Source organism: Pimephales promelas, chromosome 8 (genome assembly GCF_988280905.1).
Source record: "Pimephales promelas chromosome 8, fPimPro1.hap1.1, whole genome shotgun sequence".
Lineage (NCBI taxonomy): Eukaryota > Metazoa > Chordata > Actinopteri > Cypriniformes > Leuciscidae > Pimephales > Pimephales promelas.
The window spans coordinates 7840111-7867031 of NC_142776.1; the positions used below are offsets into that span (position 1 = coordinate 7840111).

The 26921-nt window shown below is 37.4% G+C and overlaps 2 protein-coding genes across 3 annotated transcripts; both read right to left on the reverse strand.

Moving 5' to 3' along the window:
• Positions 1-2577: 2577 nt before the first annotated feature.
• Positions 2578-16976, reverse strand: notum2 (notum pectinacetylesterase 2). 2 transcript variants are annotated; one of them, XM_089133838.1, is made up of 12 exons: positions 11155-16976; positions 10645-10979; positions 10401-10453; positions 9770-9865; positions 9629-9689; positions 9460-9536; positions 9274-9373; positions 8488-8676; positions 6575-6675; positions 6326-6473; positions 6078-6125; positions 2578-3715 (listed from the first exon to the last, which is right to left on the reverse strand). In XM_089133838.1, the coding sequence occupies exons 2-12, from the start codon at positions 10956-10958 to the stop codon at positions 3415-3417; spliced, it is 1488 nt and encodes a 495-aa protein (XP_088989964.1). In that variant the 5' UTR covers positions 10959-10979; positions 11155-16976; the 3' UTR covers positions 2578-3414. The 2 variants fall into 2 exon arrangements, with proteins under 2 accessions (XP_088989964.1, XP_039545625.2); XM_039689691.2 differs by having other exon boundaries at positions 10645-16976.
• A 6746-nt stretch (positions 16977-23722) lies between these two features.
• On the reverse strand, positions 23723-26921 carry coq7 (coenzyme Q7, hydroxylase). The gene is made up of 6 exons (XM_039689021.2): positions 26739-26921; positions 25775-25956; positions 25577-25691; positions 25355-25494; positions 24125-24193; positions 23723-24022 (listed from the first exon to the last, which is right to left on the reverse strand). Exons 1-6 carry the CDS (start codon positions 26827-26829, stop codon positions 23945-23947), a joined length of 675 nt encoding a protein of 224 aa, XP_039544955.1. The 5' UTR covers positions 26830-26921; the 3' UTR covers positions 23723-23944.

Here is a 26921-nt window from a genome sequence, read left to right on the forward strand (position 1 = left end):
AAACCTACCCCGTCACCTAACCGACGTTAAAGGTAAAGCGTCAGTTGTATGACGGCCCGGGATCGTCATGTAACCGACGTTTAAGGGTACCCCAAAAAGGCGGATGTTGACGTATGATCAAAAGACGTCCCAAGACGTCAGTTATGACTTCTTGGGATGAGACTGTGTTAGTATGCGGCAGTCCTGTGGGTGAAAATGCCTTGTTGATGCTAGAGCCAACGTTGCTGATAGAATTCCAGTATTATTTGTGACATGAGGCATCGCTTGCATAGCTGCTCTGGTTTAGCCAGCCCTGTATCTTATCGGCTAAAGTTAAATGCTTGAGAATTTGCACCTGAAACATTACATTGCATACATTTTAATCAGAATAATAGCCAAGAGATGCGAAATAAACAATGTTGCATCATGGATGAGCACAAATCTTTTCTACATTCATTTAGGGAAAAAAGAGTTAATGCAATACACATTTTGTTCTTACTTATTCAATGAATCTTCAATCTTCCATATTTTATAATTCTATAAATTATAGTGACTTTGTGTTCGCACAATAGCAAGAAATGGAACTGCTTGATACCTCAAGTGACTTCAGACAGCAAACTGCTGTTTACAGGAAGCCAGTCTGTGGAGTTACATATGACCTGTATCCCTCACCGTATTGTACCTCATGAATTGTTTATGCATGGATATAGTTGTAAAATTCCCCTCAAGACATATTTAGTTCGAACACTGCTGAGAAATGTCTTAGTCATGCCTTTGCTTAATAACGCAAATGTGAAAACATAGACTTTTTACCCATGAAACTCCCACTCAAAGTTTCCACTTGATTCTTTTTGGAAATTGAAATTGCATGGGAAACCAAAATTCGCAGACCTGCCAGACATTGACAGCAAACTTAAAAACTACAGTATGTGTATCCTCTGTAGGTTCAACAGGATGCGTGTCGGGCCACGGTCCAGGGATGCCCCGGAAAGATGGCCAGTGACAAGCTTTTCAACATCCCCATATAATATTATTAAGTATAATGTCGTTTAAATTTAGTTCAATTTAGTTATCTTTTCAGTGAGATGATGTGCGACCTGGTATTACTGAAAGCAACAAGCCATTTGAAGAGTAGAAATAGGATATCTGATAAGATTGTGGTTGAGCACACATTTTTACAACTAAGAAATCATTGTGGGTTTATTAAACAAGAATGACTGAGACCACATTTCAAACAGGGTAAAATTTAACCATTCCCCTTCAATTTTCCTTTTTTTGTTTTATATTGTCAAAAAAAGTTTTTAAGGTGTGGAATTCGCATTATGTGTCAGTCAGGTTGGAAAGCATCCAACTAAACCTACCCATCACAGAAAACTTTCTACATGTTTACATAATAAAAAGGTAACACTTTACAAAAAGGTTCATTAGTTAACATAAAGGTTCATTAGTTAACATTAATGTATTTACTAACATGAACTAATAATGAGCAATTCTTTTTTTCACAGTATTTATTAATCTTTGTTAATTTATGTTAAGAAAAATACAGCTTTTCATTATTTGTTCATGTTATTTCACAGTGCATCAACTAATGTTAACAAATTACCTTTGATTTTAATAATGTATTAAAGGTTGAAATTAATATTAACTAAGATTAATGAATGCTTAAGAAATATTGTTCATGTTAAAGGAGTAGTTCACTTTTAAAAAAACTTTTGTTGATAATTTACTTACCCCCATGTCATTCAAGATGTCCATGTCTTTCTTTCTTCAAAAAGAAATTAAGGATTTTGATGAAAACATTCCAGGATTTTTCTCCATATAATGCACTTTACTGGTAACCAAACGGTTCAAGGTCCAAAAGACAGTTTCAGTGCAAACTACAAACTGTTCAAAGGGCTTTAAACGATTCCATAGGATGAATAAGGGTCTTATCAAGCGAAACGATCTTTAAGATAACAAAGTTTAAGTTTCATAAGCTCAAATGGTTGCCTTGCTCTGTTCTGTGATGCGCATTCGTGACTCTCCTGTTTGCACTCGTTTATCAAAATGAACGAATCTTTTTTCGAGTCAATTCGTTAATTTCGTTCATTGAATAAATCAAATGACATGAAAAAAGACTTGTTTATTTTGATGAACGAGTTTGAACAGGAGAGTCACGAACGTGCATCACAGAACAGAGCAAAGCGACCATTTGAGCTTATAAAACATAACTTTTTTTTTTTTAAATGAGCGATCGTTTCGCTTGATAAGAATTTATCGTCTGGAATCGTTTTAAAGCCCATTGAACAGTTTGTAGTTTGCTCTGAAAATGTCTTTTGGACCTTGAACTTGCCCAGTAAAGTGCATTAGAGAAAAATCCTGGAATGATTTAATCAAAAACCTTAATTTCTTTTCGACTGAAGAAAGAATGACATGGGCATCATAGATGACATGTGGGTGAGTAAATTATCAGCAAAAGTTTTTTTTTTTAAAGAGAACTACTCCTTTAACTAAGGTTGTTAACTAATTAACCTTGTTTTAAAGTGTTACCAAAATAATAATAGTAAAACATCACTTGATTTATAAGCTGTTCCCAGTGACAAGGACATCTTGTACATGTAAAAGTTTTCATTAATCTTTTATTAGTGTTCAAGGTAATTTTATACAAACTATAAATGTCAAAAGAACTTGATGGATTACAGATCATGACAACAGACAATTATGTGGATGAGAGATAATTATATATAAAGGTTTTTCTTTTGTATTTGAGGATGGTTGTCAATATCTAATCACACACTATATATATTTAAAAGCAAAAAGAAACAGATACCACATTTATCCATACACATTTATGACTCTCGTCTACAAAATAGACCACAATGTCTTAAAACAGCATGCACTTGAAATATTGAAGAAACATAACGTATAGAGTAAGTATTGTGACAGGATGTTTGAAAAAATGTGGTTACTGCAATGTTCTGCTGTCCTGTTTTTGTTTTTTAAATACATGCAGTTCTTAGACTGCTCTCTGTTTTTCTCCAAAACATGATGCAAAGATCCTACTAAATCCTCCACAATTATTTCAGATTTAATAACAGTAAATTCAGCTCTTTTAATTCTATTGGTATGCTGTCAGACAGTTTTAGTTCAATACATTGAATTCAGACACTAGTTCTCTTACTGAAGTGATGAATTAGATTATTTAGTCGTGATAACCATTGATTAACTGTGTCCAGAGGTTGCTCAGGACCGCTTACTTGGAGAACCCGAAATCATTCCTGTTGATAGAACATGGTTTTAAAGGCAGACTGTCGGTACTGAAATCCAGTGACATGTTCACTAGACAAACCCAGGTCCATCTCTGGAAGTGGCCAGAGAGGAAGCCACTGAACAATCTCGAATTTATGGATGAGGCGAACTGTGTCGATAAGAACACAACCACTCGCTAATGCTAATTTAGCCACCATTGCTGACCATGCTGGCTGAAATATCCCTGCTTACATCCAAGCCTAGCTTTTGCAGGTCCAAGCCCATACTGGCCAGCACCTGGAGCAGAGTCATTTCCTGTTGCGTGGCCTGGTCAATCAGGGCTGGACAAGTTGGATTGCACTGTGGCCATTGACAGTTATCGATGAGATGGAAGGGACAGCCCTTCAGAGCGGTTTTGCTGTTTTTATTGGCCTCCTGAAGGCTTTTGTCCCAGCACTGCAGAGCACGGGAAAGTGACGCCCCCTTGACCTGGAAATCCATCCAATTGCTGAAAGAGAAAAAATCAGGAAGGAAAAATTGACCCAGCTTTTTGTTTTGGTTTGTTAAAGGTGTAAAAACTTTTGCTGATAATTTACTCACCCCCATGTCATACAAGATGTCCATGTCGAAAAGAAATTAAAGTTTTTGATTCCAGGATTTTCTCCATATAATGGACTTCAATGGGAACCAAACTGTTCAAGGTCCAAATGAGAGTTTCAGTGCAGCTTCAATGGGCTTTAAATGACACCAGACAGTGAATAAGGCTCTTATCTAGCGAAACGATTGGTCATTTCAAAAATAAATGAAAAAAACTTTGTTTTATAAACACAAATGCTCTCCTTGCTCTGTTCTGTGATGTGCGTTTGTGACTCTCCTGTTCGAACTCGTTCATCAAAACGAACGATCTTTTTTCGAGTCATTTGGTTCATGAAACGACCGAAATGAACGAAATGACTCGAGTTTTTGAAATGAGTGATCGTTTTTGCTAGATACGACCCTTATTCACTGTCTGGTGTCGTTTAAAGCCCTTTGAAGCTGCACCGATTTGGTTCCCAATGAAGTCCATTATATGGAGAAAATCATATAATGTTTTCATCAAAAACCTTAATTTATTTTCGACTGAAGAAAGAAAGACGTGGACATCTTGGATGACATGGGGGTGAGTAAATTATCAGCAAAATTTTTTTTAAAAGTGAACTACTCCTTTAATGTGTTTTTCATAACAGCGTGAACAGCACAGACCACGTAGAGTCTGATCTTTTCCAACCCGATCTCACGAGAATTCGTACAATTGGCTAATTCGTAACAATTCGTACGACCTCACTCGTACGAGTTAGTACATTTTTGGTAAATCGTACATATTTTACGAATTGGCCAATTCAATGAATTCGTACGAATGACCTACCCCTGACCATGCCCCTAAACCTACCCATCACGTGGGTTTGGACAAATCGTACCATTCATACGAGTGAGGTCGTATGAATTAGTACGAATTAGCCACTTTTTAATCACTCGTACGAATTCGTACGAATTGGATGTGAGATAGCGTAGTCTTTTCCTAGATACAAGTCTGTTTTGTATGCGACCTCAGTCTGAACAGTCATATCAGAATTAGTGTAACTTTCATGTCACTGTCTAGACAATTCTACCAAAAAAAAAAGCCTTCCATTCATTTCCAAATAATAACTTTCAGGTTCAAATAATACTGAATGTGTTCATCAGGAGTTGAATAGATATGCATTGTTGCAATGTTGAGAAAACAGAAGTGATATGATTTCTGTAAATGCGGTGATGAAAAGCTGTGTGTCTCAGTTTTCAGTGATCAGCTCATGACTAGTGGCTGGTCTGTGTGTGTAATTCCAAGACCTTCTGAGCAGAGACAGAAACTCAAAATATTATGTTATCTGAACCACATAAATTATCTAAGTTGATTTTACAGACGAAAAAAATGTTGTGATAACAAATCATGAACATTTTTTACAGTGAAGCAGTAGGCTTATTTAGAAAGGAACTTTTAAAAGCTAAAAAATAAGTAGTAGGAAGAACCAATGAATTATGAATGTTTGACAGCCATTCATGTAATCAATAAAAAAGTGACTGTACTCTGAATATGAGTATTTTAAAATGTAATATAATCAAATTAAGTACTTAATTTTTGGAATCTGATCATGCAATCCAAACAAAACATTTTTGTCTTTGTAATTGGGTTACATAATGTTAACCAGCAAACTGCAATATGGGTCTGAAATGGAACGCTTTTCACAATCCAATCAATTCCCAATAAATAAAAAATACAGCCCTGCCTTACATTTTAAAATTAATAATGCTGTTTAATTAGGAAATAGATCACATTATAGAAGTAAAAATTTGTGCTTATGTCAAGCAAGTCAAGTGCTTAAGTGTGGAAAGAGTGCATTCCCAATGTAATTTTTACAGTACCAATATAGTGTACTATTTAATTAGAATAAATGTTTAATTACTTATTAAATAAATTATAACTAATATATGAATTATATTAATAATAATCTATATATTTTTAAGTCATCCTGTGACCCCCTTTAAGCTTGCCCTTTAAGTGCACTATAAGTTGCTTTAGACGAAAGTTTAAACTAATTGGCAATTTAATGTCCCATCAGTCTCTTTATAAGCAGCTTGTGTTTCGCCATACAGTTTCACGGTTCACCTCACAAATCATCTGTCCCGCTGCTCTCTCAGCTGAGCTCATAGACAGAGCCATTAATTAAGTGTGAAACCATGAGGTGGCATTTTGGTGACACCTAGAATGCATCATGATGGACTAGTGTTCAAATGCAGGCTGTGAGCTCACCCATGAGGAGTGTGTCTCAGTGTGCCTGCATGCGTGTCCTTACCTTTTGGTTATCAAAGTGTGGGAAAGACAGGAGGGAGCGAACACGGCCCTAAAACAACATACAACAGGACATTTTAGTACACACGAGATATAAAGCCTTGAGCAAAACACAGATTCATAATGTTTGCATCCTAATATGAAGATTAATTAATCACATTTTATAAGGTTACACTGCACATTCAATGCATGATTTTGACATGATTATTCAGATATTAGTGACTTAATACATTATGAAAGTAATATACTCACGTGACATCTTTCAAGGAGTTTTTTAGCTCTTTTCCCAGGTTCTGCATGTAGGTCCACTGCTGCTCTGAGAGTGACTGGCCACCCATATAAATGTTCTCCACTCGTAACTGTTCCTCGTCGAACAACCACTGCACCACAAATAGCGGAGCTACAAAGGGACACATCCTTATTTTAAAGGAAGTCATTCTTATTAGCATTAGTCACTTCTGTGAGAATGTTTTTCATATCGCACAGACAGCACACCCTCACCGGTTATGTAGGAGTGCAGTTTGTGTCCAAAAAAGCATTGCCAATCCTCGCCTCTTTTATACTGTTGCTTGCACTTTTCTGGAACAACACCACTCCACAAACTAACAGAGATATTAAATCATCAGAAAATAACAATATGTGCATGAGTTATGCCTTGAAGTTTGATTCCAATGCCTAATCGTGAAACAGTAGCACAGTTGCATGAGCAACAAAAGAAGTGCACTTAATTGTGCACTTGTAGTGTAATTCAAATCTTACATTTTTTTGGTACTTGCAGGTAATATTATATTACAGTTTTTCTCAATCGCAACTCCCCCCCCCCTCAAAAGTTCAGATCTCTCAACAATCAGTTTTTGTTCATGTCAGATTAGAATTGCTTAATGATTTAAGCAAATTGCATGTGTGCAAAACAACAATTGCAATTGTCTACAATTTGCACAATGACTAAGTGCACATGGCTTGTTGATCAAAACTGATGAGTTGATTCTGAGTGAAACTCTCAAGAGCCATCACATGCAAAATGATCCATTCAGTGTTCAAAATCTGTCAGATATGTTATATTATGATATAACATCAATTATTTTGATATATATAATGTTTGTAATGCTTGCTAAAGATTGTTTTTTTTTACTGAAATAGGAATATATATCGATATACAGAGTTTGCTGACAACACAAACCACCACTTTTGAACCATGAGGAAAATCGCAACTCTGAGCAGCAGCGGTGCTGTACCAGTGCTGTGTAAATACATTTGTAGTTTTACAGTAATTTTTTTTGTAGAAATGTGTTACATGTAAACTGAATAAACTTGTCATTGAAGAGCAATTGGAAGATATTTATGAATATATGTATGTTTTAGAGAAAGACATGTAAAAATGTCTAGTAACCGAGAATTTTCAGCTTACGTATAGCACAGTTCTGGAAAAATAAATGTACTGTATAAATACAAATGTTCATTTTCATTTTGTGCACTACAGTATTGACTTTTCCCAGTCAATTTTTACTGTCTGTATCTGTATTTAAAATCCTCAGTGTGATACACAGACAAAACAAAATGCTGGGTTAAAACAACCCATCTTTGGTCAAATATGGATGGACAAACTCAGCCATTGGGTTAAATGTTTAAATTACATTTTTAACCCAACATTTGGGTTTGTCCATATTTGTCCATATTTGAGAATTGCGATCTGCTTACACTACTTCAGATCGCAATTCTCGCGCATGCGTCGTGGAAATCTAAGGAAGTCTCGTTTCTGGCCTACAAGGAAGAAAAGAAATAGTCGAATAAACTCGTTATTTTTGTTTGTTTTTTCGCACAAAAAGTATTCGCGCCGCTTGATAAACATATAGTTGAGCCACGGTAGTCACTTGGGATATTTAAACATTTTCTTCATTGAATTTCTGGGCCGTCAAGAGGCAGTCCCTTAGGCAGCCAATGTGGTAGTTATACAGCTCTCAAATTTAATCAAAAATATCTTCATTTGTGTTCCGAAGACGAACGAAGGTCTTACGGGGTTGGTACAGCATGGGGGTGAGTAATTAATTACTTAATTTTCATTTTTGGGTGAACTAACCCTTTAAAGTACTGGCTAATATAAGGTAAGTACATGGAACAGGGGTAGGTTTAGGGGTAGGTTCAGGGTTAGTACTAGTTATTACCTAGTAGTTACTAAAATAAGTACATATTATTTACATGGGTAACTGGACTGTAAAAGGAAGCGTTACCAATAAAACATAACCCAATACAATAAAAAAAGCACTCAAAAATAAGTAGGTCAAAAAAAACCTTGTTCAACTACATATTCAACTACCTGCATTTAATATAAATTATAATTATAAAAGTATAATACATTTTCATTTAATTGTAAATAACATTAAGTGTCCTAAACCTAAATTGAGTGTATACTTTACCGGAGTCCTTTTTTTATGGCATCTACAGGGGTGCAGGAAGCACTGTCCGGACAGTCAGGAACTTTTTGTTGTTTGCTTTCCAGAAACCAGCCTGAGTCGACAAGGCCGCGCACCTGAGCATCTGCACCCAGCTGCTCCAGAAGACTGGACACCTTATCAATGTTCAGCAGCACACCGGTTCCACCGGCACTGCAGGAATGAATAAGAACCTTTCAATCCCAAAATTTTACCTCAGCCCGCAAAATCTAGTTTGTCAAACCAATGAACTACTAATTTCTCTTTGAATATAAAATGGCTTTAACAAATGCTTTGGGAAAACCAACAAAGCATGTTGCTAACCTTGGAAGAATCCCTCATGGCAGGACACAGATATAGATATTATGTCATTGTCTATATAGCATTATAGGCTGCAGTTAAAAATGGTAGACAACAGGATGTGCTGGAAATAGTGCTTCGGTCAGTGCATGGAGGTAAAACTCAAGGGGTGGTCCATGGACTGGAATAGGATTTCATGGCAATCCAGATGGCTCTGTTTCAATTGTTCATAGCATCTTGTTATTAGATCTCAATATGCAGCAACAGGTGTAATGGTTGCTAGTGTTGTCTGTTTATAAGTGAATTCAAATCCAATTGTGGGAATTATAATAATTATAGTTCTTAAAGGGCCAATGCAAAAAGCTCACTGTATTTAGGGATCAATACTATTAATGAATCTATATTTTACTATAAATCCATTTGAGGAACATAGATCAAACAAGTTTGGTTACACAGCCAGTGAGATCTCACCTCGTTCCTGCCAACATCACAACTTTGGCTTGTTTCAGTCCTTTCGGGGCAAGATCTTTGATCACCTCCCGAATGATTTGAGATCCCATGAAAGCATATTCTATGGCGGATTAAAGAAATAGAGCATCCTAATTTTGGTAACAAAAATGGTAATGGTCAGACCAAATGTATCGCTGAAATATGTACCTGTTTCTTTTCCCTGTTTGGATTTCGAGGCTGCTTTGTTACCACTCCACACATCACTTGAACAGTAGGGAACAAACCTAGTTACATAAGATATATCAGATAAGATGAGTCAGTTAGACGTTGATTATAGGTGATATAAATCTCACTCTTGAATTTCTCAGAAACTTACACAATATTGGCATTATACCAGTGAGGATTTTCATCAGCTTGTGTTGATAGCAAACCACTCCCTGCAAATAATTGTTTTTATTAAGAATCACAGAAATATGGCTTGCTAGCAGATGTGTGTCTGGTTAATATCAGCCTATACCTTTGCGTGTCTGAGGCCAGTCAGTGGAGCTCATAAGTCGGGGGACAGCTTTGTATCTAGAATCGCAGGTCTCTTTGTTGTAGCAGCACCAGCCACCTAAATATGATTAATTGGAATTAACCACACACAGTCATCCTTTGTGCAGACTTCAAAAGTTTAGACAGTTTGAATATTGACACAAATTTGCTGTATTTAACTTGTGATTCCTCCCTTATGTTCTGGTAAAAAGTCAAAGTAATATATTATTTTAACAAAAACAGTCCAATTAATCCACATCAGCCTGTTAGAACAGTTACGGCTTATTATTGTTACAATTACGTATTTAGTAAGTTTATTAGTCCCTCCCCATCCATTTAAAGTCACTTCCTCTTGTTGAGAGACGTTGCATTATTTATGTGCTCTCGCCTTGTTCTCCTTGTATTGTTTAATTTTGACTTTGCATGTTATTTTTCTTGTCCAGTGAAACTATATCTTCTCGACATCCTGGTGAACCAGCGTGATGTGACGTGCTCCGCAAAAGCAAGAAAAATGACATGTCTAAGAAGATGACCAGCAGTCAAAATAACGCCGAGCACCGCATTTAAGCCCGCTGACCTCTCTCGACAAAATTAACTTTGTTTAAAATACTCACCTTCCAAAAATATCAGCCATCTCTTACTTCCTTTGAACTCCTTTAGGTAAAACCTGTGGGGCACAAATAAATATAGATGGTGTGGGGAACACATGAGGACCATATGAGGACATTTTCAAAACGGTCAAAGGACCAATATTTAATGTAGCTAATGGTCATTGACATGACACATGGAGTTTAATACGGTACAAGTTTATTAAATGCACCTCTGGCTAACAGTGAAGATATCATTGTTGTGTCTTACCCAGCAGCAGTACCGTCGTTGCACGTCACTAATGTGTTTTTAAGAAAGTGCAGCTTCATTTCATCCACAGGCTTGTTGACAGATGCGCTTTGTTGGTTGGCGCCGCGACCTCCGGGATTTGTTTCTTTACTGGAATCGGCAGCACCTGCCAGCCCAGGGTTTGGGTCATCTTCAGGGCCATGCTGGGTTGCCTCTACAGCTTGGCTGTTAGGCTTCTTAGCAGGTTTTCCACCCGGCTTGACGTTGCGATTGTTGTTCTGGCAAGAAATGATTCCCAGCAGAAGCAGGACTATAACATGACGCAGAATATTCATAATAAATCCGACAGGACCTCCCTAAAAAAGGCCAAACAGAACAGTCGACATGAAACAATCTATAGCAAGATCAATAATACAGGGCCCATGCTTTGAAAAGACACTGCTTTTAATTTATTTAATAACTTAATCTGCCACCACTAATGAAATTACAAGTGCTCAACCTTATGGCCACAAACTTAAAATGAACACTCACCCCTTTAAGCAACTGGTCCTGGTCTCCTTGGCGTATTGGAGAGCAAAAATCCTCAGGTGCTGTGGGAAATGTGTTTTTTGAATTGATGCTGTGCTGGCGTCCTGAACAGATCCTTGTCTTTGGTTGTGATCTGTGCTAGATTTTATAGTGCCACCATATGGGCAGCATTTCTCAACATCCCCTTTGAGCTGGTGCCAGCTCTGGGCTGCAACCAATGACACACCAAACCTGGACGTCTAATGGCGAGGAGAAAAGATAACATGCGCTCTCCCAACCATATTTCAAAGACTCCCCCTCCCCATCTAACTTAGTCTCACAACAAGCCCTCCCGGCCTCCCACTCGACTTTGATTTAAACACCTACATGGTTGAAATACCTGCATAACCCAGCGGCTACATGGCATGTGGCTCTAGGTCATTGGAGCAGACCTATCCCATGCTCACTCTAATATGGAGAAACTCTTCACTCACTCCTAATAATCCTTTGAGTGTCTCTTCTGAAAATGAGAACTCTTAAATTAAAGAAAGAGATGTTTGTAAAATGGCTGTGAATTGTGCACAGATTTACAAAGTAGTTGCTGATTTCTATGCCAGGGTTAAAGTGTGACCTTCACATAAAGCTGCAGATGAGACTGATGCTGTCATTATCCACTCTGCTTATCTTATCTTATGAATGATGTTATGGAAAGTTTGTTACATCTTCGGCATGGGAAACCTTTTTATCCAACTAAAGCATTATACTTCCATCTAAATAACAAGCCCTGTCCCTTGCTTGAAAAAGGTCTCTTTATTAGACTGTGACATGAGAATTTTCTACAAATATTGTGGTAATCAATTGTCAATCCAGTTTTATCCAGAAATCGCTGGGTATAACTTAAAAAAGATTGGTATACTCAACAAGAATCAATAAAAGGTAAAATTAATATTATTATAATATTCTAAATTTACAATAAAACCAACAACAAAATCTATTAAAACTAATACATGTAAAAAATGATATGATCTATCAGTTATGACAACATACTGTATGTTTTTACATTTTCAACTTTTTAAAAAATAAGTTGACCAAGATTCAACTAATTTTAACTAAGTCAGTTTAATGTAATTTAAGTTGAAATTACTTAAACATCCAAGTTGATTGTACTTATACAAAAAATAAGGCAGCAACGTTTTTTTTTTACATTTATTTAGAAACTAACCAACTTCTAATATAAATAAATATGATATGAAATGATTTGATATGATATGATATGATATAATAAAATATTATATCATGATCGCTTAACCTGGACTTCTCGTAGGCACAGTTTTAGACTCAAGATGTTTTACCTTTCATTGTGTTGTAGACCTGAAGTCTTTAAAGCGTTGCCAGAAATGCTTCAGAAATGTGAAAATATTTAGACAAAAATGTCCAAAGAGCTAATCAAATGACATTTCTGAATTTGATCTACTGAGCTTAAAACATTCTTCATTCTTTCTGTATTTAGAAGCACGCACAGCGCTCCTGTCTTCCCAAAATTCACTGCAACAATCTGCGAAGCAGACCTCAAAATGCAGAAAACAGAGAAAAAAAAGGTGTAAATCCTTCACCTGCTTTTTCCAATACAAGCCAGAATGTTTTGAAAAAAGCTTTTAGATGGCATTGCTTTGTCTTTTTTTGTCTTTGATATCTGCTTCAATAGATTTTTGCAGAAGCTGGCTAGATGCTGCAGATAGTTAGACTTTGTCTGTGGGTGTGAACCCGAAGCAACTCAGTGGCTTTTGACCAGAAATGACACAAAAAGGAACAGATGATCATAATGTCTAATTTTTTATTTTTTTTTAAAAGGAAACCAATTCCATATCACTGCATAATTAAGTGACCAAGCCATTGGCCAGCAAAGAACTAGAACTCAGTGTGGTTTGGAATGTACAGCCAAGGTCAGATCCTGACATTAAGAACTTGAGTGGTCCGAGCACTTTGTCTGTGTCCGTGTGTGTGTCAACACTGCATTTGAAGGCAGGCGAGTGCATTTCTCAGCTGACAGGCATCAAAGCATGCCGAGCCTCAGAGAACTGTATAGATCTGATTTTCAGAGCAGAGTAATGTGTAAAGGTCGTGATCCAAAGGGATCACATCATCTAAACACCTAAGCTGAATGCTTGCGATTTGCACACCATGCAGTTGTTCGGCTTGTTCAGTGCATGTAGATCCAAATTCATCTTGAGCTATAGGTTGAATTGAACCATGATGTATGGGATCATTTGAAAATCTGAGATAGTTTTGACTGTCAGCAGTTCTCAAGTGCATTTTACGAGAGAGAAATATATATGCAAAGGTGCAGGTGACTTGCACGCTCACAATGTAAGCCCCGAGAGGAGTGATGATTTTCGCTGAGAACAGTTCTGTGATTATGGTTGTTTGTCATCAGCCCTGACATCTCAGGCTTTGCTGGATTGGTGCAAAGTGTGAGACGCCCACTAAAGTGCTGAAGCTGGCGTTATGGTAGATGACATGTTAACCTTCTGTAAGCAATGGGATTGATGGCCTTGGCAGGCTCCATGATGTAATAGCCATAGAAAACAAGTGGCATGATTTGAATTTCGAGATTGCAACTCAAAAGTCACTTTCATAAAGCAAGAGCTTCATCGCATCGCTCCACACCCAACTGAGGTGTATTAGAATGACGCAGGTGTGAAATAGCTATTAAATGGATGAACATACTATACCTGTTATGGTGCATTGTTGATGCACTAACCACTGTGAAAACAATTTACTTGTATATTGCTGAACAATTAAGCAATACTTGTTTTCCACACAATGAGTGATGACAATTGTTGACCTTGATATACATCCTAAATATAGTTGCTCAATACAAATATTTTGGGTAACACTTTATTTTAAGGTGACGGATGTGTACTGCAGTAATAACAGTAATTGATAAGTAATTACAACTAACCATAAACCAAATCTAACTCTATAATAAGTACATGTTAAATAGTATTTTTCAGTACTTATTTGAGTAAGTACAATGTAACCACGTCATCTTCAAAATAAAGTGTAACTATATTTGGTGTACATTTTAACTCTACTGTACACTTTGATTTATACAGTATAACCCAGGCATTTAATTATAAACAATAATTAACACTGATGCAAAGGAGTTTTTAATAAGCTGCCAAGGGATGTTACCTACTGTATATCTCTCTCCTCTGATTAGCATACAGTAATCCATAGTCATTTAAATGCAATACTGCTGGAGCAAATGGGAACTCAAAAAGTATTATTTGCTGTCTCCCATTTATTGCACATGTAAATTGTGACCTCATGTCATGTCGGAGTAACAAAAGTTACAAAATTTCCTTAAAACGCAATCAGAAGTTTGCCTTTCTATTGTTTACTTCTACGTTTCAAACCTGAAACTTAGAAAGGGGTCTACACATGTTCTGGAACAATTAAGCAGTTACTGAGATGGTCTTATTACGGGAGATACCAATGTGTTACTCATTGTTACGAGATACCATGTGTTACGCAGCATGTTTGAGCTTCAGCAAGAACCAATGAGGTTCATTCTCATGTGTTACGCAGCACGTTTGAGCTTCACCAAGAAACAATAGCCCCTTTCACACAGCGCGTTGATCCTGGGAAATTGCCGGGAAATTGCTAGAACGCCTTCTGTGTGAACGCAAACATGACCCGGGATTGATACCGGCATCGATGCCGGGTTGGGGACCTAACATTGCCGGAATCTGTCCTGGAACGCGCGCTGGGTGAACAAAAGCCAGGACCAATGCCGTAAGGGGTGTGTCATAGTGATGCCGCTCGTGCCATCACGCGACCCTGTTGCTCTTAGAAGAAAGTTTGTGTTCATCATCTACAAAGAAAGGATGAACAAATGTCTACAAACTGGAACGAAGCAGAGACCAGGAGCTCCTCACTATCCACGCTGAAGCTGAGATCATTTACCAGCTTTGTGGAACGGTATGCGTGTGTACATGTTTTCGACGCGTACGTTACACGTCTCTTCCTGACGTCATGTGTCTTTCTGGGATCTTTACGGGTTGTGTGTGACTCACAGATCCCGGAAAATCACTGGCAGTGTGAATGAACCGAAATCAAACAATACCAGGACAAATACCGGGTCACATTATCTGTGTATTTTCCGGAATCTGTGAAAGGGGCTTATGAGGTTCATTCTCGTGTTACGCAACAACCAGCAAGAACCAATGAGGTTTGTTTTATCATGTCAAGCAGGTTCGGCTGACCTTCTGTTTATGTTTGCTGATTAAACTAAACCGCTTAATTCATATTGATTAGTTTTACAATCTCTTCATGAACTTTTTAAAGCATCAAAGTGTTAGTTGCATAGCTGTCAATGGAGGGACAGAAAGCTCTCAGATTTAATAAAAAAGATCTTTTGTGTTCCAAAGATTAACGAAAGTCTTACGTGTTTGGGACGAAAGACGTGAGGGTGAATAATTCATCATGACAGAATCCATGACAGCATTGTTTGGACTGTATATCAACATTGCTGCTTTACATGTCAGCCTACAAGGGCATTACCATTGAGTTTCCTAGGTTGGTGCTTTGTTCAAGAGTTTTAGCCCCTACATAACATTTTTTTTTTTTTTTTTTACAAAACATCTGAATCCTGAGTACTATTGGGATCTGTCTGTAAGTGTTTGTTAGAGTCCACTAGTTGGGTCATGTGGGGCCTTATCAAATGCTTGGGCAAATAGCTTGAAGAGCCAGCACAAACTCATGACAGTGCTGAGCAGCAGAATGGCCTTGAAGTCATGCTGGTGAAGCCACACTCCTGTCAAAGCCATTGATTAATGTTCCCTGGGGTCACGCCACCCTCTGGGACCTCACATAAGCTGCCCCATCTGATCTGAAAATGCAGCCGTTGGAGGTGCCAACACAACTGTAGGCTCCTCAAACAATGTCATGACTTACAAAGACAAACATCTATACATTCATACATATGCTCACCTGTTCTATGCGCTAATGTTATTACACCCCAACTCATGCACTTATACTAATGAAGTGGTGGCCAAAATACGCCACAGTTTGGTCATCAGTTTAATACATTGAGATTTCTGTATAATATACTCATTAACCTGCGAGGTCTAAAGATAAGAATAATGGTTGTGGTTACTGCAAGGACAGTGATCTTATAAAATATCAAGTGTTGTTTTTTTATAGGCACAGAAGTAATTAACCCCTCAAAAAATATATTTATTATTTCACACCAGTAAAATCTAAGAACATTTTTTTATTTTTTATTTTGAAGGTTAGTTGAAAAGAATGGAGCATTCCATATAGAGACACAAAGAGTGATCTTATTCATGTACAAGACAACCAATTTAAGACGCTCATTGCACGGACAATTCTTCAAAATATCTGCATCTGCGTTCTGAAAAGGTAAAAACGTCATACAGTTTTGGAATGACATGAGGGTAAGTAAGTAATAACATCATTTTGTTTATGTGAAAAACCAGAGAGGAGGAAGAGACGTTAGTTTGACTTAGCGCATAACAGCTGACCAGGGTTTACAGTAGGCTACAAACATGATAAGACACACTTTCATCTTATGTATAAAAATACCTGACAGAGAGATATGAGCTAGACAGGGTGTTCAACATTATAGTCAGGTATTTATTGGATGCTTCAGATATTGCCAAGAAACAAAATGACGTGCATCCGAAAGTTTTCATGGTTTGTGTGGATTTATATTACCATTGTACTCAAAATTTACAGCAACAATTTTTCACAGATACAGGAGCCATAATGTTTTGAATTTTTTAAGTCTGTTTTTGATGCCGATTTCCTCAAAATAAAAGTGGATTGTGGAGGTGAGTTTAGGCGAAACAGTTCTTTCTCAGACATACAGTTACAGGATCCAAAACACACCGTCACATCACATTATTATTATTAATGCATAATTATCAGTCTTTATGAATGACGTATATGTGTCATGATGTATGTTTCCTCAAGTATTTTAATTTGACAATTTTTAAAACAAATTATAAAGTATTTAAATACTTTTTAAATAGCGGATGAATCCAATGTTATGAGGAGAATGTGCAGCTGTCAGTCACCGCTCCAGTGTGAATACTGTCATTCACAATCACAAATTCTACTTTTTGGAAGTATGACCAACGTAATAATGTTCACCCTAAAATGTTATCTGAACAAGTAAGAAACAACCACTTTTGTTCTTCTGACCAACTAATGGAAAAAAACATGCAGTAAATCACGCTGATTAAATCTAACGATCACTAGAGATCATATCACGTCAAAACGTGCAAAACTTTGTTCTCAAATTGTTCATGTTTAAGGGATAGTTCACTTTGTAATTAATTTTTTATATGTTATAGCTTACCTCAAGGGCATCCAAGATGTAGGTGTCTTTGTTTCCACAGTATTTTCAATTTTGACATTTTTCAGTCAAACCGTTGTTGTTTATCAGTCATACACTGGAGGCTAAGGGGGTCCACCAAAAAGCATGCACAGAGAAGTCAAAATTAAACATGATTTAATGACTCGTAAATGTAAGTACACATTGATGGCCTAAGACGCGAAACGAGCGGTTTTTATTTATTTTATATGTATTTATATCGTTTTTACCTGGCAGTACCACTGGAATTAAAAAAAAAATATTAGAAGCTTACCGTTTTGGATCGAGCTAAGGCAGGCAAATCGTTTTAAACACCGGCTGGTTATGTACTTGCGCAAAAATTGATTTGGGATAATTTTTAAACCAAAAATATTACGGACTGGAGTTTTAAGGTTATGTTAATGATGATATCAGCTGTTAAGCATGAGATTCCTGCCCGTCCTTTTCTCTCTATTGTAAGTTGATGCTTCATTTAACTGCCACTATGTAATCCCACCCCCTTGAAATTTATATAAACTACAATGTATACTGCTTTAGTTAAACTTGATGACTGCAGCTACCCAAAACCAAGTCTCCTGGTCTCTGCTTCGTCAAAGGAAAGGTTTCCAACAATGGCATGTGTCAAATTTCATGCAAATCAGGATTTTATGAGTATATTGATTCTAGCCTTTATAGTTCCAAAGTCATGATTTAAAACATAGATAGCGGTGCACATTTGGGACCATCCTGCCAAGTTTGGGGTCTCTATCATTCACGGTCTCTGACTGTCATACACTTTTAGGGCAGAAAAATGGAAGAAGAAAAACAGATCAAACACAGTGCTTGCATGGAAACCTAATTATTATGTAGTTAACATCTGCCATGTTTGATGAAGTGATCATCATTTAAAAAAGCCTCATCACACTAACAGATTGTGAAGTAAGTGAGATTAATTGAGTCAAACTGATAGACTGATGTTATATTTATGATGATGACAGACTAAAGTGGTAAAGACAGGATCTGCTTGGTTACTGTTGGCTCTGGCACTGTGGGACATTATTGTAGGAGGCTTTATGGTTAAGTATTTGGGGTGATGACATAAAGGTTGATATGTTCCCTAGTAGGTTTAACACATTGCAACTGAAAAGGTAACCTCAGATTGCTCAGAGGGGATTATAATAACTGCAAATTGTCTGCTTTGTATGCTATATATCCTGTGTTAAAAAAAAATTTGTGTGTAGGCACATAAAAATACATTTATGGTCAACAGACAGTCTCCCAAAATTGCAGTAAGAAAAAATGCTTTATTTTTTGTAGAAAAGTAAATAACATTGTTTACTTCTATTTTAACTTCTTTTATTTTATGGTCTTTTTTTTGCCAACACATCTGTGCATTGACTCAAAGTTTTGGTATTTTCTCTCTGTTCTCTAAAACAGTGCATAATATAGTTGTCGGTTTTATGGTTTACTGGTATTAACCTGCAGCTTGACTGGACTCATCACTCATGCTTTTATGTTATAGTAATTTTGTCACACCATCCGGATGCCAAATATGCAGTTCAATGCTTGTTGCCTTTTTAAAACATCTTACATCATACAACGAAGCTGTCAGCACTATTAATCTAAAACAGAAATAAACCCCTGACTGACTCAAGTGGGCTTTAAGAATTGCAAATTCTGCTGTCTCCCTGAGAATAGGGGAGGGCAGAAGTCAGTTTTATTAATTTACGTCTTAACAGTATAAAAGTTACATTTATTTTTCCATATTATCCATAATAAAATTCATTAATGTGGTAGATTTTGCCTACGCAAACCTGACTTAAGTTAAATGGGTGTCTCCTATTCGACACCTAAAAAATGGCATACTCTACTAGGCATCTCATCTATGACACCTGCATCGATTGAGTTAGACGCGTCGCCCCTTTTTAACACTATAACTTGCGAATAAGGTCTCTAGTGTTTCTCTTTATCACTTATCACTTGGGAATAGAGGTAAGATAGCGTCTAGCCTGCCACACAGCAGTAATCAGACAGACTGGGAGGATCTCAGACCAATTTCAGAGAGAATTCCCCTGAACAAAAGAGTACAACAGTTTATATTGAAAGATGATATGATTCATTGCATCATTTTTATTAATATGATTGGTTATTCATATGTATAATTCTCTCTATTTTTAGGCATTACATATGTTTGCATGGCATGTATTTAAAGGAGAACTCCAGCGCAAAATGAACCTTTGGTCTAATTACACATTGGTACTTAGTCGACCATTCTCTGATATTTGTTTTCATAATAGTTGACCGTAAAGAGTTTTATCGCTAAAAACTGTATAGCGTATACACTAGTATGGGCCAATCCCAATTCTACCCCTTACCCCTTCCCTTTCCCCTAGCCCTACCCCTTCGCCTTCCCCTTGACCCTTGAAACAGAGTGGCAATGCGTAGGGGTGAAAATATTCCCCTAAGAAATGGGACACCACTACGCCTCCGTTAAACGTCATTATAAGTCGTCGCTAGCGCCTACGTCACAGGATATGCGCCGATGTTTATCACAACTTCCAAGATCCCGTCGACAGCTGCAGTTATCTCAGTCGCGTGGGTTACAGCTATTTTCTTGCATCTTGTAAAGTTCGCAGGAAACAATGGAGACGACGAAAATATGTTTCGGGACTATCGTTAGCAAACTACAGTAATTTAAGCGATTTTTTTACAAACGTTTCTGTGAAGAAACTGACCGTAAATATGAACACAATATTGAATGTAACATAAAGCAAATCATTATTTGTCGTTATAATACTTATTAAAGCCACAAATACTTAAATTTATGGGTCTCCTTTGTCGCTTGGGCAGCCAGCCTGGGTTAGCAGTGACACTTCTCATACCCCTTCGTTTGAAGTGTGCTCCCGAAAAATCTTCGTTTGAAGGGCTATCTGGCCCTTCACCCTAGCCCTCCCCCTCCAACCAAAAGAGAATTGGGACAGCCCTACCCCTTCACGTGGACGCGCAAAACGGAGGGGAAGGGGAAAGTGAAGGGGTAAGGGGTAGAATTGGGATTGGCCCTAAATGGGGGCATTTACTAAGTAAAAATAAATCACTAATTAATACCACTAACAAAGCTCAAAATAGCCCCACACTAACACAGTAACACAATGAGGGTCCATACATGCAAAACGAAGAATTGAGAAATTTGACCGTTTAATAAGAAGATATCATATAAAGATAGGCAACAGCCATCTTTGGAAAACAGTCTCGACAAGTCGAACCACGAATGCCGTTCATACAGTTCAGAAGTTCGCTGAACTTCATAAAGTTCAGCTCACTTGGCACATCGTTCGTGGTTCGACTTGTCGAGACTGTTTTCCAAAGATGGCTGCTGCCTGTATATATGAAGTGGACTCTTTATAAAGTATCCTCTTATTAAACGGTCCGTACTCTTACAAAGTTCTCAATGCTTCATTTTGCATGTAGGGACCTTCATTATGTTACTGTGTTAGTGTGGGGCTATTTTGAGCCTTGTGGTATTAACTAGCGATTTCTCTTTACTTATTATATGCCCCCATATCAGTGTGTGAACGGGAAACTAACCCTTTAAGTGGAGGAAGAATGCACTCTTGCACAGGGCACAAAAAAAAAAAACCTAATGCCATTAATGTGTACGTGAAGTTAAATAAACACTATTTAGCAGTCTATTTACAAAAGCCAAGAGATTTATTTAAATTAGCACACTCTGAATTCCGAGCTTTGGAGAAATTAACACATCTAATGAAGCAATGTGGCATCTCAGAAGGGTTTGACAGCGGTCATTTACACAATGCCTATTCTAAACAAAATCAGTAACAATGGACAGTTGTTTAACCTCTTCTTACACCCTTTGAAATTTATGAGTGTTTTGCAACAGGAGCTAAACCGAGGGACGTGATTTATGATTTATGAACACACTGTTTATATATGTGAACTAGAGCACACCAGTAGTTTGACTCAGTGTGCCGCAGTATGGCTGGAAGGTGATGTCATCCGAACACTGAAACATCTGATCCATTGTGACGTGGAAAATTGGTTTACAGGAAAGACAACCTGCTCAGTTCACAGAATCACTACTTATAAGTGTCAGATGTTACATTCATGTCTGTTATCATGTTCCTGTAGTTCAAATGGTGGAATATAGTACTAGCAATTTCAAGGTCATGGAGATCATTTCCAGGAAACCTATGCACTGTAAACTAAAGTGCTTGTTACATGAAGACATGTTAAATGTCTTCCACTGTTCTCATTTAAAGGAGCATTTCACCCATTGCAACATTAATCTTTATTGAAAGTGGATCATATATGTAGTCGAAATGTAAAATCATTTTTTAATTTGGTGCCCTCTTGACCGAGAAAAGACAGAAAATAACCAAGGGGCGCCTTTGTGTTAAAAAACTACAGTTCCCAGAATTCCCCAACATTGCACAGCTCAGCAAGCCACACCCACTAACCCACCCACCGGAACAGCGCAAACAGAGACGCAAAGTAACACACTCTTCCGTCTACAACGCTAACATTAGCTGTTACCAGAGTAAGAGTTTGAAATTCATTTCAAACAAAATGTCTAGTTAGTTGGCTGTGGCGAGCAGGACGATCGAGGGCGAGAGATGTAAGAGGACGGCGCGCTGCGCGAGGCCGGTGGCGTGAGTGATAATGAAAGACACCTGTAAGCGCGCGCCGGTGCGTCTCTCACGAATAGAAGGAGCGAATGCATAAAATGGGGAGCGACGACGGCAGATCGAGAGAGAAACAGGCCTGATTTTATGTTTTGTTTCTGTTGTGTGTAACGCTGGCTTACTTTCGTTTTGTATTTGTTCTTTTTACTATTAAAATGTTTAAATGTTCGCCGGTTCATGCCTCTTTCTTCCCACAACATCAAACCCCGTTCACGTTACATTTGTAAACACATTAACGTTAGTGAATTACTCCGCGTTTGTATTTATTTCTGTATGGTGAATTACTGCATGATACCTGGATGTTCTGAAGGCGAAACTATCACAACACAAACGTCCGTGTGCTCGTCTGATTCAGAGATTTCCTCCAGGAGAAATTGCCATCGTTGAAATTCTCTGCAGCAGACGGACTCTGTGTCCGTAGGCCGTGACACGCAGCGAGAGTACAGGCAACAGCAGGCCGCCGAGCTCGACCCAGTCCGGGCGTCTCGACCGACAGCCAGGCGTCTCCTGCTCCTTCATCAGCCTCAGCTGCTCTAAACTATACTGCAGCTCGTAAAGATAGCCACGAACATCGGATTCAAGCAGAAGACTTTCAAAATCCTCTTCTTCCATATCATGTTTAGTTTCTTCCATCATTATCATAACTTCATATCTCCACAGGGCTTGTTAGCTTAGCTTCCAAACAAGATGGCGGATATTGATTTCAGTTTCTGCAAGTGAAGTCCCACCCACTGATCTGCAATAGGCCTGTGGGTGAGTGGGTGCCACACCCTTGAATAATAATGAGCTAATCATTGTAGTCTGTTGACATTTCAATGAAATGTGACTTCCTGCTTATCGTGACCAAAATGACGATTTTTACGTCACGATAAGCAGGAAATAAAACACTTAAATCCTTATTTCTCCCATCTCAGGGGAAAATAAGGGAATAAACCATGACCATTCAAAAATATGACTGGGTTTCTAAAGATACAAAGCTTAATGCAAATGGGTGAAGTGACCCTTTAATTTCTTAGGATCTTAAAATATTCGCTGGAGGTCTGGCCTTCATAGCAAGGTAGATTTTCATAGAGCTGGCAATTACATCTCATGCATTAAAAGGATAACCCACCCCCTCAAGTCACTTCAAACCCTTCTTACTTCTGTTTTTTTGTCCAAGTCAATGGGAACTGAAACTGTTCTTTAACAGTTCTTCAAAATATATCTTATTTTTATGTTTCACAGAAGAAAGAAAGAGAGAATGATGACAGAAGTTTCATCATAGGTGGACAATCCCTTTAAGTCATTTTCCATATTCTGACCACCAGGTGACGCCATACGGATAACATACATGATAATATGCATTTCGGATTTCATTACTTCCAAATTACAATCATTTCAATCTTCAAGCTCAAGTGATCAGACTTTACTTAAAATGTCTTATCAAAATATAAACTTTTTTTTCCTGCTATGCTTTCTGTTATAGCCTCTCTGTTAAGCATGTCCTCTCCAGATCAAATAAAACATAAAACAATGATTTTTTTAATACATTTATTTGGGGCGAATAAACAGTTTTGTGAGACAAAGGGCATATTATGTTTGAATTTCTTAAATATAAAACTTGACTGGATACCAAAAGTTCTTTAAGCATCATTTAAAGTCTTTCAAAACTTGTTTTCTGTACATCAACGGTTTACTATACATGACTGATAAACAAAACCATATTTACATGCGATACATTGTTAGAATGACTCTAAATACGCTGAGAAATATAGATGGCAGCTTTACAGCCAACCTGTATTGCTGTTTTCAAAAGAAAGTATCCTGGCACCTAAAGAGGGAAAAACAAATTAATAAAATACTGCAAACCAGTGTAACATGTACATTTCCCATGATTCAACCAAAACAAAACAATACAAAATACACAACTCACCGACTCCGCGTCATGCTCCAATCCTGTGTCATGATGTTCTATTTCATCATCGCGGAATTCTTTAATAATCTGATTGAATTAAAAACATTTAGTTTATGTTTTAGTGTATACTTTAGATATCCACCTTTTTGCATTTTGCTAAAAAAAAAAAACCTAAAACAAGATGAAGTCACCAGATGCACAAGTATTCTAAGTGAAGCCCAAACGCACATGCTTTATTCGTTTTTTTTTTTTTTATGAATAAAATATCACAGAAAGTTTAAATTGAACAAAGGTTAGTGTAATAAAGAACAACAAGTCTGGTCAAACAATTGCATTTTTCGAGATTATGGGTTTCTGATTTTGGGAACAGAATGAACAAAACTCCATTAACAAGCCACTTTCCTAGTATTATATTACATAAGCCAAAACAACACCTTTTTACCATAGTTAAAGGGATTTGCAAAAAAAAAGGAGGTTTGTGTGTCCGAAGGTTCAATCTTTAAAGCTTGATGGACAAAATGACGGATAGCAACAGTGCAGCGATTTGATTGACTATTTGGACTGTCAGTCATCTCAATATAGCATTGCAGCGATATACTGTTAGCGAACATCCCGCCACTGCCTACACAGCTGAGAGCGGCATTTAGATGAATATGTAAACGAGTGCTACGTATCGAAAGCTTGTTTCTGCCACAGAATAAAACATTTAAATAATTTTTTTTCCACAATTGCAAGTTTACATCTCTCAATTCTCACTTCTCAAATCTGACTTTATAACACGCAAGCCTGAAGACCAAGATAAATTAATTAATCGATTCTGTTTCTCAAAATTTGGCCTTTTTCTTGCATTGTAAATTTTTTTCTTATTCTAAATGCGATCAACATTTGATGTGTTTGGGGAATTTGGCTAACATGTAACATTTTAAATATATTCTGCTGAAATGAAAGAAATTACTCGAAAAAAGATTTATTCATTTTGATGAACAAGATTCAAAGAGAAGAGTCAATAAAATGATCCGAACTTCCCACTATTACAATGAACTGCACACTCACCTTATTATGCAATCGCCACTGACCAATGGTAGTTTGAAGGCATTTATCAGCCGGAGTGAACTTTAACAGAAAGTTTCTAACTCCCGAAACAAACTTCATTTTGGCATGATTTTGTTCACACCAGTTCATTTGAAGTATATCAAGCCCTTTATTGTAGGTATGCAAGCACAGCACTGGTATAAGCACACACATTACCTGTAACAACTCTGTATATCTCTCTGGATCAGTCTCCATAAGTGTTCGGATTTGGCTGTTGTAGTGCTCTGAGATGCTCTCCTCTACTGCAACAGTGCAGGCCATGGCTCCTTCCTTACCCAGAAGAGCAGTACAGGCCCCTGAAACCAAAGAGGTAAGAGGAAATTATTACAAGCAACGGTGCTAAAACAAATAAATAAGCATGCATCCACAAGAACGCACCTAATGCAAAACCAGCGATATTCCATAACGGCAACAATAATGTTGGTCGAACCCGATGCTCGCCCAGGATCTCATTAAACTTTTCCAAATGTATTTTCTCTTGGTCCCACATATGCTGCAGGTGTTAAAAGCACATTTACATCAGTTACTCCATTAAACTTGGCGTGTATTTAAAGTCATTAGATTGAGATTCAGTACTTGGATTAGAGGCCCTGTCTGAGTTCTTCCGAGAACTGCCATCTGCCCAGCGTAGATGCGATTGGCTCCGTACTCTCCTGCATGGTCAACCCTCAACATACTGTCCAGCATGGCTTTCTCCTCTTCGTCACGCGGTGGAGGAAGGATGCTGTATCTTCTACTACATAACACGGAGCCATTTACTGCACACATACACAAACACAATAACTCTGTAAGACAAAGAACACTCAGTTCTCTAAAGTTGTGTATTTGCTTCTAAACACACAAAAAGTATTTATTCTGTTTCTGTATGTAGTACTAGTGACCATAATGTACAGTCTTGTGCACCCAAGACTTTTTTTAGAAGCCCCCCCCCCCCCCGAAATAATCTATAGCCTAACACGAGATTTTTGTCCTGTTCCACATTAAAATATATTTGACATTCTCATATTTTTTTATTACAAAACAATTAACAATTCAATTAATTTAAGTGATAGAAACTAAATATTTTTTATATATATTATACCATTTTAGTTACAAAAAAGAACAATATTTAGCAGTGTACCGTATTTTGTTTGCAACACTTTAACAGCAAATCTGCAACCCCAATAAAAATTACATTTAGAAAATTAAATGTCAATTTCAGCATTTTCTGAAGGCTAAGCAATTCCAAACTGACTGAAAATGTTGAAAACTGTTTCAGGCCTTATTTTGAACCTAGTTAGTAAATTTATATTCAATACATAAGGAGGACAATAATAATGTGGAGTGGACACATCATTCACATATCTGCATTAGAAAATTTAGTCCTTATAATACGCAAGTTTCTGAAATATTAAGAGGATTAAGATGAACAACACAATTTCTATAATAAAAGGTATTCAAGGTATTCCACTGTTCTTATTACACCTTAAGTTCGAGGAATTGTTTTCTTGACATCAGTGTGTGATCCAGCTGTCATGAGCTCACACATACATGCACATACCTCTGTTTACGGCGCGACAGTTCCTTACGATTGATGGACAGAAAGCAAGACTGAGGTCAGGTCTCAAAGCACACTTCGCGGCTCTCTGCATGACTAGAAATTATACAATTATCGCACTGTAAAGAGAAATATTAGCGCTGAAGGTTGTGGCGCTTTTAAGTGACGTCATCGCGTCGCCACTTG